The sequence below is a fragment of the Elephas maximus genome, chromosome 1 (assembly GCF_024166365.1).
Source record: "Elephas maximus indicus isolate mEleMax1 chromosome 1, mEleMax1 primary haplotype, whole genome shotgun sequence".
NCBI lineage: Eukaryota > Metazoa > Chordata > Mammalia > Proboscidea > Elephantidae > Elephas > Elephas maximus.
In genome coordinates, this window is record NC_064819.1 from 28,789,248 (window position 1) to 28,805,757 (window position 16,510).

General features: G+C 44.5%; 1 protein-coding gene across 1 annotated transcript in view; it reads left to right on the forward strand.

The window, feature by feature from the left end:
* DGKG (diacylglycerol kinase gamma) overlaps positions 1–16,510 on the forward strand; it is a 248,355-nt gene that overhangs the window by 51,217 nt on the left and 180,628 nt on the right. The window contains exon 2 of the mRNA XM_049880842.1: positions 1,918–2,216. Coding sequence (XP_049736799.1) covers positions 2,150–2,216 — 67 coding nt within the window. The 5' untranslated portion in view covers positions 1,918–2,149. The remainder of the gene's footprint in view (positions 1–1,917; positions 2,217–16,510) is intronic.

A 16,510-nucleotide genomic window follows, 5' to 3' on the forward strand; every position in this document is an offset into this window, starting at 1 on the left:
CACACACACACCCCATTTCTTTCTACTCAATGTTGACTCATGGTGACCCATATGTTACAGAGTAGAACTGCTTCGTGGGGTTTTCTTGGCTGTAATTTTTACAGAAGCAGATTGCCTGGCCTTTCTTCCATGGCGCCACTGGGTGGGTTCAGACCACCAACCTTTAGGTTAGCAGTCAACCGCAACCATTTGCACCATCCAGGGACCCCTCCACTGAACTGTCCAAATATGCATCTCTGCTGGGTCAGCCCTCCAACCATTCCTCATATGCCCCAGGATCCCCCATGTGCCTTGAGGTCTGAGACCCAGGCTGATCCTGTTTTGTTAAAACTAGACTTGTCCTCTGGTAACATTGAAGCCTGTGTTTCAGTTGGTCTTCATTTCTCCTTTCTTTAAGCATCAGCTGCTAACCAGGAGGTCAGTAGTTGGAATCCACCAGCTGCTCCTTGGAAACCCTATGGGGCAGTTCTACTCAGTCGTATAGGGTTGCTATGAGTTGGAATAGACTTAAAGACAATGGCTTTTTTAGGTCGATGGCTTTCCAACCTTACTTTTTAAACTTCAACCCAGAGAGAGAAGTACAATTTTGCACTGTGATTAGTATACGTACATGTGTGTAACTGAAGGAAAAGTCTCGTGAAGCAAAGCTCACCATTTCTACAGGAAACATTTTCTAATGTTGTTGGTTCCATTCTGTCCTGTTCTGTTCCATGTTGGTAAATGCGGGTCCTAGCCCACTGCATTGATTTCACAACCCTCTAGATTGCTTTAATGACTAATAGTAAGAAATAGTATTAGTCAAATGGATTGACGCAGTGGCCACAACAATAGGCTCAAGCATAACAACTATTGTGAGCACAGCACAGGACTGGGTATGAGTCGGAACTGACTCGACGACACCTAACCACAACGACAGTACGAAATATACCAAGCTAGGAGACTCTCAGGGAAAAAGATGCTAAGTGTTTGTCGAAACCCTCCTACCTACCGTCAGGCTCTCCTGCGATAGGGCCAGCATGCCTTCATCTAAGCTCCTTTTTATTTATGGCTGAGAGAAGGACGAGAGCTGATTCCTTCGCTAGGATGTTAGCCAGTCTTGGGGTGTGTATTTTCAAAGTGACTCACTAGAGGAAGGTAAGCAGCCATAGTGGTAGAACTTAGGAATCAGTGGAGGGGAGAATGGCTCACCTATGAAATCACCCCACAGAGGCCACTGTCCCTATACTTACTCATGAGACCTCCACCAGCCCAAAGCATTTTCATCCCATTGTTGATTGGAACTTATAGCGATCCTATATGATAGGCTAGAACTGCCCCATAGGGTTTTCCTGGCTGTAATCTTTACAGAAGCAGATAACCAGGTCTTTCTCCTGTGGAGCCACTGGGTGGGCTCAAACTGCTGGTGTTTCCATTCACAGCTGAGTGCTTCACCATTTCCACCACCAGGGCTCCTTTGAGGAGGCCTCCTGGCAGTCCTAATACCACCTGGCACATGAGCCCCTTAAAATTCCCCCAGAGTTTTGGAGTACGGCTCACCTATCCCCATAGGCCGTTGTTTGCCACTCTCGGCCACCCCCCAGCCGGACAACTGTCTGGAGTTGTGCTGGCCTGTTCTCAGAGGTCCTGTCAGACATCCCTAGCGGAGGACCCTCCCTTGAGAAACATTGCCCCCTTATATCTTTCTTCAAAGAACATTTGAGGATTTTTTTTTTTAAAATGAAAAAGATAACTTATGTATTTTAACATAACACTTTGGAAGAAAGTCTGGTGATCTACTTCCCAAAGGTCTCAGCCATTGAAAACCCTTTGGAGCACAGATGTACTCTGACACACATGGGGTCACAGAGTCAACTAGACAGCAACTGGTTTATGTATCTTAACACTCTTGTTCACAATGTCTTTTCTGCTTTTACCCAGGAAGAACCAGGATTTCTGGATTTACTTGGAAGACCTGAGGAACAGCACAGGTCATTTCTTGCTCTCTGAGAGGGACTTCCACTGCCATAGACACTTGGGTCCTCTGAGAAGTCTCCAGAAGGGCTTGTCCGTTGTATACCTGCGATGAGCAAGGCCTTGGGCTGGGCCTCAGCTTCACCCTGGTGAACAAAACTCCATTCCAGCCCTCAAGGTGCTCACACACAGTAGGAAGATGAGTGAACAACGGTGGGTCTCCCTCACTCCGGAAGAATTTGACCAACTCCAGAAATATTCAGAATGTGAGTAAATGGATTGACCTCCCCCTGGGGCGGGGGTTCCTCTCTGTTGGGGAGATCATTTTCTGGAGAACAGAGCAGTGCAGTCTTTGCAAAACCACGGGGAATAAGGTGAGCTCGAAAGCACAGATTTCCTTATAAACACGGAGTTAGTGTCTTTAAACAAACAAACGTAATTATTTTTAGGTTCTATGAATACTATGGAAACTCTGGTGGTGTAGTGGTGAAGTGCTACAGCTGCTAACCAAGAGGTCAACACTTCAAATCTACCAGGTGCTCCTTGGAAGCTCTGTGGAGCAGTTGAACTCTGGTCTTATAGGGTCGCTATGAGCCAGAATCGACTCGACGGCAACGGGATTCATTTTTTTTTTTTTTCTTTTCAGATGAATAATACATGCTTACCATAGAAATTTGGGATATACAGGGGAAAAAATAAAGAGCAGGTTAAAAAATCAGATAAATTCTATTAACATTTTAGAGCAGTCCTCCTCTGTATATACTGCATTACACGGTTGAGTTTACACTGAACAGACCATTTTTTTAGCCTGTGTTTTCCACCTAACATAACGTCACAAACCAAAAAACCAAACCCACCACCATCAAGTCAATTCTGACTCACAGCGACCCCATGGGGTTTTGAAAGCTGTAAATCTCTACATAAGCAGATTGCCACATCTTTCTCCCGCAGAGCCAGTGGTGGTCTCAAACCACCAACCTTTCGTAGAGCACATTAAAACATAATATCACGGGTCATGAGACTTCATAGCTGCACATCATATGGTTTTAGTGTTACTCAGTCGTTTAGTTTAACATACTTTGGGGCTTAGATCCAATGGTTTCTTTCAGTAAGATACTGAATTCTCAGATATGTCTCTTTCTTGATTTTGTTCTGGAAAGGCCTGAGCTTTCACTTGGGATCCCTGGTTTCCCACTGGTTGTCTCCAGGAACCGTTTCAGTGGTGGTGAGATCCACATTCACACGCAGGCACTCAGCTGTGCCCCACGTTGTTGCTCTTAGCAGCCATCAAGTCAGCTCCCAACTCATGGTGATCTCATGCACAGCAGATTAAAACGTTGCCTGGTCCTGTGCTCTCTCCGTGATCGGTTGCAGATTGGACCATTGTGACCCATAGGACTTTCGCTGGCTGATTTTTAGAAGTAGATGGCCAGGCCTTTCTTAGTCCATCTTAGTCTGGAAGCTCTGCTGAAACCTGTTCAACATCGTAGCACCACACAAGCCTCCACCAGCAGAAGGGTGGAGACTGTGCTTGAGGTGCATTGCCTGGGAATTCAACCTGGTGTCCTGCATGGAAGGAGAGAATTCCACCACTGAACCACCAAGCCTTCCTCCCCGCCACCCCCAGTTGCTCTTACTCATGACTGGTGACGGGAATCTCCCCAAACTGTGCCAGGGCACCCACGGCCTGCTGCACTCTGCCCACGCTTAATGACCACTATTTATTGTGCAGTGGCTCCGGCTTTCTGCATAGCTGCCTGTCTTGCAGAGCTCTCAGCCTCAGCCTGCCCCACCCCGTGTTCTCATGGCCCTCTCCCTTCATGTTAATCACAACGGCGCCTTCATGAATCACCAAGCCTGAAGTGTGTCAGCCTGCCCCACAGAGTCACACACATTCCCCACAATTGCCCTTTGGGAAGCCCCTCTGACCCTCTGACAGGGCAGGCAGCTCTCATGCGTGGTACTGGCCTGGGAACCAGGGGATCGTTCACATGCCAGCTCCAGCTCTTGCTCTCTGCACTGTGACAGCCCTTAACATCCCTGAGCCTCAGTGTCCTCTTGTGTAAAACGAGAGGGTAGGATTAGGCCATCTGTCCCTCGTGGTCCCTTCCAGGCTTAACATCCCGTGACTCCACGTGCTCCCCAGGGGCAACAGGCGCCTGTAGGATTATGGGTCAGTCTCCCTCCTGGGACCTTGGAGCCCATGGCCTCTTGTCTGATCTCAATGGATTTAGAGAAACTCTGTGAAATGTATTGACAAGGAGCAAGGAATGGCCCTCCAGGGTAAATTCAATTTAATTTAGCCTATTCTGTAGGTCAGCAAAGTACCAGGCCCTGTCAGGGATGAAAAAGAAGCAGAAAGAAAAGCCCTGCCTTGAAGAATCAGAATCTTGTTAGGGATCAGAAATGCGCTCATGACGCAAGTACAGAGAAGCTTCAAGGCAGTAGGCAAACGACTGCTGGTGGAGTTGGCAAAAGGGAACACATAACTAAGAAGGGGATTTATAATCAGATAGGGTTGGTATGGGAGGGGTTAACAGGGCGAAATTTATGAAGGAAAGAAGTCTGAAATGTGGGTAGTAGCTGGCAGAGGGAGAGAAACAATGGAAGCCCAGGTAGAGGACCACAAAGGAAGAGGGTGTGCGTGCAGTGATAGGAGAGCTTCTGGACTGGAACGGGGAGGAGGACAGAAGGAGGCAGGGAGGTAGCAGGAGGACTTGAGGCCTGGGTGTCAAGATGTGGGTTTTGGACTGAGGTGGCAAAAGCTGAGTTTAAAGTAATGAATCTGGGGGCCGTATGCAGGGTGAGCTGGCCCAGGAAGATGCCGGGTCAGGGAAGTTAGACAGGGTCCTGTGGATGAAATCTAGTGTGAGCTGAGGGACTAGGCTAAGCTGATGATGGTGGCAATGAACAAATGCTAATCTTTTGGAAAATTGTGGTGGAAGTATCATCAAAATGTATGGAACAAAAGGAAGCCATCAAAAATACCTCAAAGAGGCTATGGGGACCATGGTCTCGGGAACACCTAGCTCAACTGGCATAACATAGTTTGTAAAGAAAATGTTCTACATTCTACCTTGGTGAATGCATCTGAGGTCTTAAAAGCCTGTCAGCAGCCATCTAGGATACTCCACTGGTCTCACCCCTTCAGGAGCAAGGAAGAATGAAGAAAACTAAAGACACAAGGGAAAGATTAGTCCAAAGGACTAATGGACCACATCTACCATGGCCTCCACTAGACTGAGTCCAGTACAACTAGGTGGTGCCTGGGTACCACCACTGAGTTCTCTGACAGGGATCACAATAGAGGGTCCAGACCTGGAGAAAAATGTAGATCAAAATTCTAACTTAAAAAGAAAGATCAGATTTGCTGGCCTGGCAGAGACTGGAGAAACCCTGAGAGTATGGCCCCCGGACACCCCTTCAGCTCAGTAATGAAGTCACTCCTGAGGCTCACCCTTCAGCCAAAGACTAGATAGGCCCATAAAACAAAATGAGACTAAAGGGGCACACCAGCCCAGGGGCAAGGACTAGAAGGCAGGAGAGGACAGGAAAGCTGGTAATAGGAGCCCAAGGTTGAGAAGGGAGAGTGTCAACATGTTGTGGGGTTGTTAACCAATGTCATAAAACAATATGTGTACTAACTGTTTAATGAGAAACTAGTTTGTTCTATAAACCTCCATCTAAAGTACAATTAAAAAAAAAAAAAACCCTGAAAGACCATGACTCTGTGGGAACCGGCAGCATTAGGTTCAGGGCTGGTAAGGATGGCTTTGGAATGTGGATTTTCAGATGGTGATGACACATCCGCTTATTCATTCATTATGCTTCAGGCTCCAAGGGAGCGGCCTAGTGGGGGAAGATGGGTGGGATTCAGACGAAGATGTCACAGTATGATAGGTGCTAAGAAGGGGGGCACGGAGGAGGGGACCGAGCCCAGCCTAGTGGGAGGCCTCCTGTTGCAGATGTCGTTTCTAGACTCTAAAACCAAACCAAGCCCATGGCCGTTGAGTCGATTCTGACTCATAGCAACCCTACAGAACAGAACTGCCCCATAGGGTTTCCAAGGAGTGGCTGGTGGATTCGAACTGCTGACCTTTTGGTTAGCAGCTGTAGCTCTTAACCACTATGCCACCGGGGCTCCTTCTAGACTCTAGAAATGCTAAAAAAACGAATCTGTTGCCTTCGAGTTGATTCTGACTCAGGACAGGGTAGAACTACCCCATAGAGTTTCCAAGGAGTGGCTAGTGGATTTGAACTGCGGACGTTTATGGCTAACCGCTAAACTCTTAACCATTACACCCTCAGGGTTCCCTAGAAACACTAGTAGGAGGGGAAAGAGAGGAGGGCCTTCTAGGCAGGGGAAGTGGCTCGAGCAAGGGCAGGGAAGTGAGAAGGAGGCCAAGGTAGCCTCACAAATGATAAGCAGGTTGCAGGCTGGGAGCCTGGAGCACATGGCGTGCAAAGAGTTGGGGGAGGAACTGGGAAGGTAAGAACCCCATGGTGGGTGATCCTGCTTTCCAAGTAAGGTATCCCATGGGCCTCTGGGGGAGCATGGGGGGATGTGAATGAGAATGAGGGGTTAGCCTGGAGATCTGACTCTGGAATCAGTGTGTGCAGACAGCAAGGAAAGAAAAAAATAAGAATGGACGCAGCACTGCTGAGGGCAAGAATGTTAGGAAGGGAAGAAGAGAGGATGGAGAATGGGGCTCAAGGTATGCCCAGAACTGGGGATCAGGGAAGAAGAGGAATCAGCAGAAGACACAGAGAGAAGAACCAGAAGGACAACAAGAGTAACAAGAGTACAGAGCCAGGGGGACTAAAGGAAGGAGGGATACCAGATGTGGGAAAGCAGCTGAGGAAGCCACCAGTTGAAAAGAAAGCAGAGTGTTTAGTAGGAAGGGGTTCCTTGGTGGCTTGGATCTTTTCCCTGGCCATCGTCTTTGTCCTTCTCTGACCCTTCCTCACGTTGGCCGTGCCCCAGGACTGGGCCAGGTTCTCTGGCACTATTATTCTAACAGGAGGGGGGAGAAATACAATTCTTAGAAAATTATTAATCCTCAGAGGAAACCCTGAAAAAGCTGCTTGTACCAATTTTAGATGCATTCTGGTATTCAGTCAGATTGCATTGCCATAGCAACTGCTCTTCCATAATCACCTAAACAGGAGCTTTACAATAGCAAAATAGTGGAAGTGTACAGCCTGAGATTGAGAACTTTCTCCAGTGCAGTTACTAGGCAGTAACCCACTGCTAGCAAGTTGATTCCAACTCACAGCAACCTTACAGGGCAGAGTGGAACTGCCCCGTGGGCTTTCTAAGGCTGTAACCTTTACAACTGCCACGTCTTTCTCCTGTGGAGCTGCTGGTGGGTTCAAACTGCCAATTTTTCGGTTAGCAGGCCAGTGCTTAACACTGTGCCACCAGGGCTCCTTTACTAAGCAACAGAGACCAAAAATTTCAAGACAAGGAGTTCTTGGTGTGTTCCATTGATGTAGCATAAAACCTGCACCTTCTCTGGTTCCCTTCTATCTATGTGTCTCCAAGGACAGTTGTAAGATAAAATGTACATATATATGTCCACAACAATCAACACGATCAATAACGTAAAAACAACCAAAACCCCATTGCCATCAAGTCTGACGCATAGTGACCCTATAGGACAGAGTGAACTACCCCATAGGGTTTCCAAGGAGCATCTGGTGGATTTGAAATGCTGACCTTTTGATTAGCAGACTGAGCTCTTAACCACTACGCCACCAGGGCTCCTCAACAATGTAGCCCACCCACTGCTGTCGAGTCAATTCCGACTCATAGCAACCCTATATAGAACTGCCCCATAGAGTTTCCAAGGAGCACCTGGCAGATTCAAACTGCCGACCTTTTGGTTAGCAGCCGTAGCACCTAACCACCATGCCACCAGGGTTTCCCAACAATGTAAGTGCGCGTCAAAAAACGGTGATATTACCATACACAAAAACTAATTCAAAATGGATCAAAGATCTAAATATAAAGCCAAAAACTATAAAGTTGATGGAAGAAAAAATAGGATCAACACTAGAGGCCCTAATACACGACATTAACAGGATACAAACCATAACTAACAGCACACAAAGTCCAAAAGATAAGCTAGGTAACTGGGATCTTCTAAAAATTAAACACTTGTGCTCATCAAAAGACTTCACCAAAAGAGTAAAGAGAGCCTACAGACTGGGAAAAAAGTTTGGGGTATTACAAATCAGACAGAGGTCTAATCTCTAAAATCTACAGAAAAACCCAATATCTCTACAACAAAAAGACAAATAATCCAATTAAAAAATGGGCAAAGGAAATGAACAGACCCTTCACCGAAGAAAACATTAAAGCAGCCAACAGACGCATGAGGAAATGCTCAAGCTCACTAGCTATGTTAGTCATCTAGTGCTGCTATAACAGGGATACCACAAGAGAATGGTTTTAACAAAGATAAATTTATTCTTTCACAGTCTAGTAGGTTACAAGTCCAAATTCAGGGTGTCAGCTCCAGGGCATGGCTTTCTCTGTCTGTTGGCTCTGGAGGAAAATCCTTGTCATCAAGCTTCCCCCGGTTGAGGAGCTTTTCAGCCACAGGGACCCCAGGTCCAAAGGACACGCTCTGCTCCTGGTGCTACATTCTTGATGGTATGAGGTCCCCGACTCCCTGCTTGCTTCCCTTTCCTTTTATCTCTTGAGAAATAAAAGGTGATGCAGGCCACACCCCAGGGAAACTCTTTGCATTGGATCAGGGAGGTGACCTGAGTAAAGGTGGTGTTAAAATCCCACCCTAATTCTTTTAACATAAAATTACAATCCCAAAACAGAGAACAACCACTCAATACTGGGAAGCATGGCCTAACCAAGTTGATACACACATTTTTGGGAGGACATAATTGAATCCATGACACTAGCCATTTAAAAAAAAAAAAAAAACCCATTGCCGTTGAGTCAATTCCGACTCATAGCACTAGCCATTAGAGAAATGCAGATCAAAACCACAATGAGATACCATCTCACCCCGGCATTACTGGCATGAATCAAAAAAACAGAAAATAACAAATGTTGGAGAGGCTGTGGGGAGATCAGAACTCTTATGCACTGCTGATGGGAATGCAAAATGATACAACCATTTTGGAAAACAATATGGCGCTTCCCTAGAAAGCTAGAAATAGAAATACCACATGATCCAGCAATCACACTCCTAAGAATATATCCTAGAGAAATAAGAGTCATCACACCAATAGACATATGAACACCTATGTTCATTGTAGCATCGTTGACAGCAGCAAAAAGATAGAAACAACCTAGATGCCCATTCACAGATGAATGGATAAACAAACTATGGTACATACACACAATGGAGTATTATGCAATGATAAAGAATAGTGATGAATCTGCAAAGCATCTCATAATGTGGATGAATCTGGAGGGCATTATGCTGAGTGAAATAAGTCAGTCAAAAAAAGGCCAAGTATTGTAGGAGACCAGTACTGTAAAAACTCCTGAAAAGGTTTACACACAAAAAGAAACAATCTTTGATGGTTACAAGCAAGGGGAGGGATGGGGATGGAAAAACACTAAATAGACAGTAGATAAGTGGTAGCTTTAGTGAAGGGTAAGGCAGTACACAATCCTGGGGAAGCCAGCACAACTTGTACGAGGCAAGGTCATGGAAACTTCAGCGACACATCCAAACTCCCTGAGCAACCGAATTGCTGGACTGTGGGCTGTGAGGACCACGGTCTCGGGGAACATCTAGCTCAATTAGCACAACATAGTTTATAAAGAAAATGTTCTACATTCTACTTTGGTGAGTAGCGTCTGGGGTCTTAAAAGCTTGTGAGCAGCCATCTAAGATATTCCACTGATCTTACCCCTTCGGGAGTGAGGGAGAATGAAAAAAACTAAAGACACAAGGGAAAGATTAGTCCAAAGGACTGATGGACCACAACAACCATGGCTGCCACCAGACTGAGTCCAATACAACTAGATGGTGCCCGGGTACCACCACTGACTGCTCTGACAGGGATCACAATAGAGGGTCCCGGACAGAGCTGGAGAAAAATGTACAACAAAATTCTAACTCACAAAAGAAAAACCAAACTTACTGGCCTGAGAGAGACTGGAGAAATCCAGAGAGTATGGCCCCCGGATACCCTTTTAGCTCAGTAATGAAGCCATTCCTGAGGTTCACCCTTTAGCCAAAGATTAGACAGGTCCATAAAACAAAACAAGACTAAAGGGAGCACACCAGCCTAGGGGAAAGGACTAGAAGGCTGGAGGGGAAAGGAAAGCTGGTAATAGGAAGCCCAAGGTTGAGAAGGGAGAGTGTTGACTTGTCGTGGGGTTGTTAACCAAGGTCATAAAACAGTATGTGTACTGTTTAATGAGAAGGTAGTTTGTTCTGTAAACCTTCATCTAAAGTACAATTTTAAAAAATGGTGATATTAAGAAATTATGTTTTTTATAAAACAAGAAAGATGAAGACTAAAGCTACCAATGATACTATCTCCCAGTGACAACCACTGCTATCATGTTTATATTAGTTGTAAGTAGAAATATAAATATATGTGTGTGTATATAAAACAAACTCAGGAATACACGTGATATGCTATATTGTATGCTATTTTCTTCACCTTAACAATATATTTCAATTTTCTATTGTGTGCCAAAACTACTTCAAAACTTTGTGGGTTAAAACAGCAATCGTTTTGTTTTTTCCTGTGATTCTATGGGTCAGAAATTTAGTCAGGGAACAGCAAGTATGACTAGTTTTTGTTCCACAATGTTTGAAGCTTCAGGTAGGATGCCTCAAACAGTTGAAGGGTAGAACATCCAACATGTCTGGCACCTCATTTTTCCTCCATGGGACCTTTCTCCAAGCGCTTCCTCATCCTCTGGGGCCTCTCCACGTGGCCTCTCTTTCTGGCAGGGTAGCCTGGACTTCTTACACGGTGGCTCATGAGCATAAAAGCAGCAGCTGCCAGAACTTTTTAACACCTGGTTTGAAGTCTCAAAATGGAACTCTTTCCACTTTCTATCAGTCCAGGTTCAAAGGGCAGAGGAATAGACTGCACATGCAGATGGAAGAGTGGCTCACACAGGGAGGAAAAGGACTGATGGCAGCCATCTTTGGAACAAAGCATCAGAATTGGAGGAAAACTCATTAACAACCTGCATTATGCAGATGAAACAACCTTGCTTGCTGAAAGTGAAGAGGACTTAAAGCACTTGCTGAAGAACAAAGACCACATCCTTCAGTAGGGATTACACCTCAACATAAAGAAAACAAAAATCCTCACAACTGAACCAATAAACAACATCATGAGGAATGGAGAAAATGTTGAGGTTGTCAAGGATTTCATTTTACTTCGATCCACAATCAACAGCCATAAAAGCAGCAGTCAAGAATCAAAAGACATTGCATTGGGCAAATCGGCTGCAAAAGACCTCTTCAAAGTGTTGAAAAGCAAAGATGTCACCTTGAGGACTAAGGTACACCTGACCCAAGCCATGGTGTTTTCATTCGCCTCATATGCACGTGAAAGCTGGACAACTAATAAGGAAGACCAAAGAAGAACTGACGCCTTTGAATTGTGGTGTCGGTGAAGAATATCGAATATACCATGGACTGCCAAAAGAACAAACAAATCTGTCTTGAAAGAAGTACAACCGGAATGCTCCTTAGAAGCAAGGATGGTAATACTACGTCTCACACACCTTGGACATGTTATCAGGAGGAATCAGTCACTAGAGAAGCCATCATGCTTAGTAAAGTAGAGGGTCAGCGAAAAAGAGGAAGACCCTCAATGGGATGGATTGACACAGTGGCTGCAACGATGGGCACAAACAACATAGCAACACTTGTGAGGATGGCCCAGGGCTGGGCAGTGTTTCGTTCTGTTGTGCGTAGGGTTGCTATGAGTCAGAATCGACTCAGTGCCACCTAACAACAACATCTATGGAAGTGAGCTCCCACACGATAACTCATGAGATGTTCCCATATTCTTAACTGGCTTCAGACGCGTGGTTTCGCATGATTGCAGAGATTTGTCTTGAATAGATAGACATTATTTTATTTAACCAAACCACTAACTGCGATCTTAGGATGTATTAATAGACTTACAGTGTTCAATCAGGCAAGCAGATATCCATATTCTACTCTACCCTGAACAGATCTTCTTAGAGAATTGTGTTTATTTCTGGGTACCACAGTTTACAACGGATATGGACAAATTAGATCTGCATGTTGAGGGACTCACAGCCTGTCCTGGATGGATAGCTAAAGAAAGATACTGTGCATATTTCCTGGAGAAAGACAGGGTGGGAGAAAGGTGAGGGAAAGCTGGTTGTATTCAAATAACTAATGTGCTGTTTTGGGGGGAAAAAAAACAAACCTACTGCTGTCAAGTCGACTCCGACTCATAGCGACCCCATAGGGTTTCCGGGGCTGTAAATCTCTATAGAAGCAGACCGCCACATCTTTCTCCCGCGGAGACCTTTTGGTTAGCAGTCCATTGCTTTAGTTACTGCTCCAGAGGTGTTAAATTAATTTTGAATGGCTTCAAGAGGTAGTGCTAGGACTGATGGGAAGAAATTATAGAAAGAAAGATTTTAGCTTAAAGTAAGGAATACACGAATTCCTAATGGTCAAACCTGTCCCAGATGGAAGAGGATTGAGTTTCCTTTCCCTGGACTGTCTAGATGGGGAAGTGGACAGTTTTAGCCATCTAGTGATGCTATAACAGAAATATGACAAGTGAATTTAACAAAGAGAAATTTATTCTCTCACAGTCTAGTAGCCTACAAGTCCTAATTCAGGATGCCAGCACCAGGGGAAGTCTTTTTCTCTCTGTTGGTTCTGGAGGAAGGTCCCTGTGTCATCAATTTTCCCCTGGTCAAGGAGGAGCTTCTCAGCTCAGGGACCCCAGGTCTAAAGGATGTGCTGTTCTCCTGGCTCTTGTTCCTTGGTGGAGTGAGGTCCCCAACTCTCTGCTCGCTTCCCTCTCCTTTTATCTCTTGTAAATGAAAGGTGATTGAGGCCAAACCCCAGAGAAACTCCCTTTACATTGGATCAGGGATGTGACTTGAATAAGGTGTTACATCCAACCCTGATCCTCTTTAACATAATCTAATCTTGCCTCATTAACCACAGGCAGAGATTAGGATTTACAACACACTGGAAAATTACACCAGTCACAAAATGGAGAACAACTACACAATATTGGGAATCATGGCCTAACCAAGTTGACACATATTTTGGGGGAACACAATTCAATCCAAGACATGGACCGAGACATTGTATTAATTTCCCAGGGCATCTGTAGCATAACTATAAAAACCGTAACCTGTTGCCGTCGAGTTAATTCTGACTCATAGCGACCCAAAAGGACAGAGTAGAACTGGCCCATACAGTTTCCAAGGAGCACCTGGCAGACTCGAATTACCAACCTTTTGGTTAGCAGCCGTAGCTCTTAACCACTATGCCACCACGGTTTCCATCTGTAGCATATTACCACAAAATAGGTGACTTAACCCAACAGAAACTTACTCTCTCACAGTTATGTAAGCTAGAAACCTGCATTCAGGGTGTTAACAGGGCCATGTACTCTCTGGAGGCTCTAGGGGAAGACCTTTCTTTGTCTCTTCCAACTTCAGGAAGCCCAGGCATTCCTTGGCTGTGGCAGCACAACCCCAGTCTCTGCCTCTGTCTTCATGTGGCTGTCTTCTCCCCACGTCTCTCTGATTCTGTCTCTTCTCTTTTTATATGAACACCAGTCACATTGGATTAGGGCCCACCCTATTCCAGTATGACCTCATGTTAACTAATTTCATCTGGAAAGACCCTATTTCCAAATAAGGTCATTCTGAGGTTCTGGAAGTTAAGACTTCAACACATCTGTTTTTTGTTGTTGTGTGCTTTCAAGTTGATTTGGACTCAGTGATCCTATGTGACAGAGTAGAAGTGCCCCATAGGGTTTTCTTGGCTGTAATCTTTATGGGAGCAGATCACCAGGTCTTTCTTCTGAAGAGCCAGTGGGTAGATTTGAACCACCGACTTTTCAGTTAGCAGAAAATCCAACCCATAGTAGACACTATGTTGTGGTGGTTGTTGTTGTTGTGTGCCCTTGGGTAGATTCCAACTCATAGGGATTCTATAGGACAGAGTAGAACTACCTTATCAGGTTTCCAAGGCTGTAATCTTTATGAAAGCAGACTGCCACATTTTTCTCCCAAGGAGCAACTGGTGGGTTCAAACTGCTGACCATTCGGTTAGCAGCCAAGCTAACCACTGTGCCACCAGCGTTCCTTAATAGACACTTTTGTTGGTGTTGTTGTTGGGTGCCTTTGACTGGGTTCCAACTCATAGCGACCTCATGCACAACAGAACAAAACACTGCCCGGTCCTGCACCATCCTCGCAGTTCTTTCGGTCCAGTGTTGCAGCTACTGTGTAATCCATCTCATTGAGGGTCTTCCTCTACTTTACCAAGCATGATGTCCTTCTCCAGGGATTGGTCCCCTCTTGATAACATGTCCAAAGTATGTGAGATGAAATTTCACTATCCTGGCTTTCAAGGAGCATTCTGGCTGTACTTCTTCCAAGACAGATTTGTTCGTTCTTCTGGCAGTCCCTGGTATATTCAGTATTCTTCGCCAGTGCTATAATTCAAAAGCATCAATTATTCTTTGGTCTCCCTTATTCATTGTCTGGCTTTCACATGCATGAAGTGATCCAAAATACCATGGCTTAGGTCAAGCGCACCTTAGTCCTCAAAGTGACATCTTTGCTTTCAACTCTTTAAACAGGTCTTTTGCAGCAGATTGCCCAATACAATGCATCTTTTGACTTCTTGACTACTACTACAGAGAAGTATTCCCTTGTTTTGTTCGAATGACTGTCTCTTGGTCTGTGTACAGTTTCCACATAAGCACAATTAAGTGTTCTGGAATTTCCATTCTTTGCAATTTGTTATGATCCTCGCAGTTGAATGCCTTTGTATAGTCAATAAAACACAGGTAAGCATCTCTCTGGTACCCTCTGTTTCTGACAAGATCCATCTGGCATCAGCAATAATATCCCTCATTCCATGTCCTCTTCTGAATCCAGCTTGAATTTATGGCAGTTTCCTGTTGATGTATCGCGGCAACCACTTTTTAATGATCTTCAGCAAAATTTTACTTGCGTGTGATATTAATGATATTGTTTGATAATTTCCACATTCTGTTAGATCACCTGTCTTTGGAATGGGCACAAATATGGATCTGTTTCAGTCAGTTGACCAGGTAGCTCTTCCAAATTTCTTGGCATAGAGGAGTGGGTGCTTCCAGCGTTGCATCCATTTGTTGAAACATCTCAGTTGGCATTCTTTCAATTCACGGGACCTTGTTTTCTTACCAATGCCTTCGGTGCAGCTTGGACTTCCTCTTTTAGTACCATTGGTTCTTGATTATATTCTACCTCCTGAACATCAACCAATTCTTTTTGGTACAGTGACTCTGTATTCCTTCCATCTTCTTTTGATGGTTCCTGTGTCATTTATTATTTTACCCACAGAATCCCCCAATATTGCAACTCAAGGCTTGAATTTTTTTGTCAGTTTTTTCAGCTTGAGAAATGCCAAGCATGTTCTTCCCTTTTGGTTTTCTAACTCCAGGTCTTTGCATATTTCATTATAATACTTTGCTTTGTCTTCTCAAGCCACCCTTTGAAATTTTCTGTTCAGCTCATTTACTTAATTTCTTCCATTTCAATTTGGATTTAGAGACTATCTCAAGAATAGATTTGACAGAATAGGGGAGATTAAAGCATCAGCTATCTGGTTAATTAGATGGCCTTCATTATCCCTTCCAATTAACAGGCTTCTTTTCTACTCCAGAGAGCATGAGCATGTGAGGAGGGTCCCTCCTGACCCTCCTAACAGCTTCAGACAGAGATACAATTGACTCATTGCCCTCCAGTCCTAGTGTATGGGTGATGATCTTTTTTTTTTTAGTTTTGTTGTTCTGGTTAGTTCTTTAAAACTTCCATGATTCACTAAAGACAGACACCACCAGTTTATTCAGAAAGGAAAGAACAGGAAAAAATGATAAAGCATCAATTTGGACTTTTAATTCTCTAAGAAATTAAATCAGATATTTTCTGCATCAGGCAGTGATTGCTTGGACTTCGTAGAATCTTTAAAGCTAGGAGAGATCTTAGCCATAATCAATTCCAGCCCTCCCCATTTTACAGATGAGAACACCAAATCTAGACTAATTCAGTGACTTGCCCAAGGTCACACAGCAAGTCAGCAGCAGAGCAGGGATCAGAATGAAAGTCTCTTGAATCCAGTGCAAATTCAGTTTGTCTCAACTCAATTCTAAGAAATTAAGCAAAAAGTATTTTTAGGAACTTAACCTTCAGCCATTGGTAAAAATAAATAATGCATGTCCATTAAATTATAATAAGGTAAATTTTGGAAGTGTGTCTGAAGAGAATGAATTGGTAAATTGTGCTCTCAGGAAATACATTTGTTTAGTACCAGATTGAGGCAAAGTTTTGACT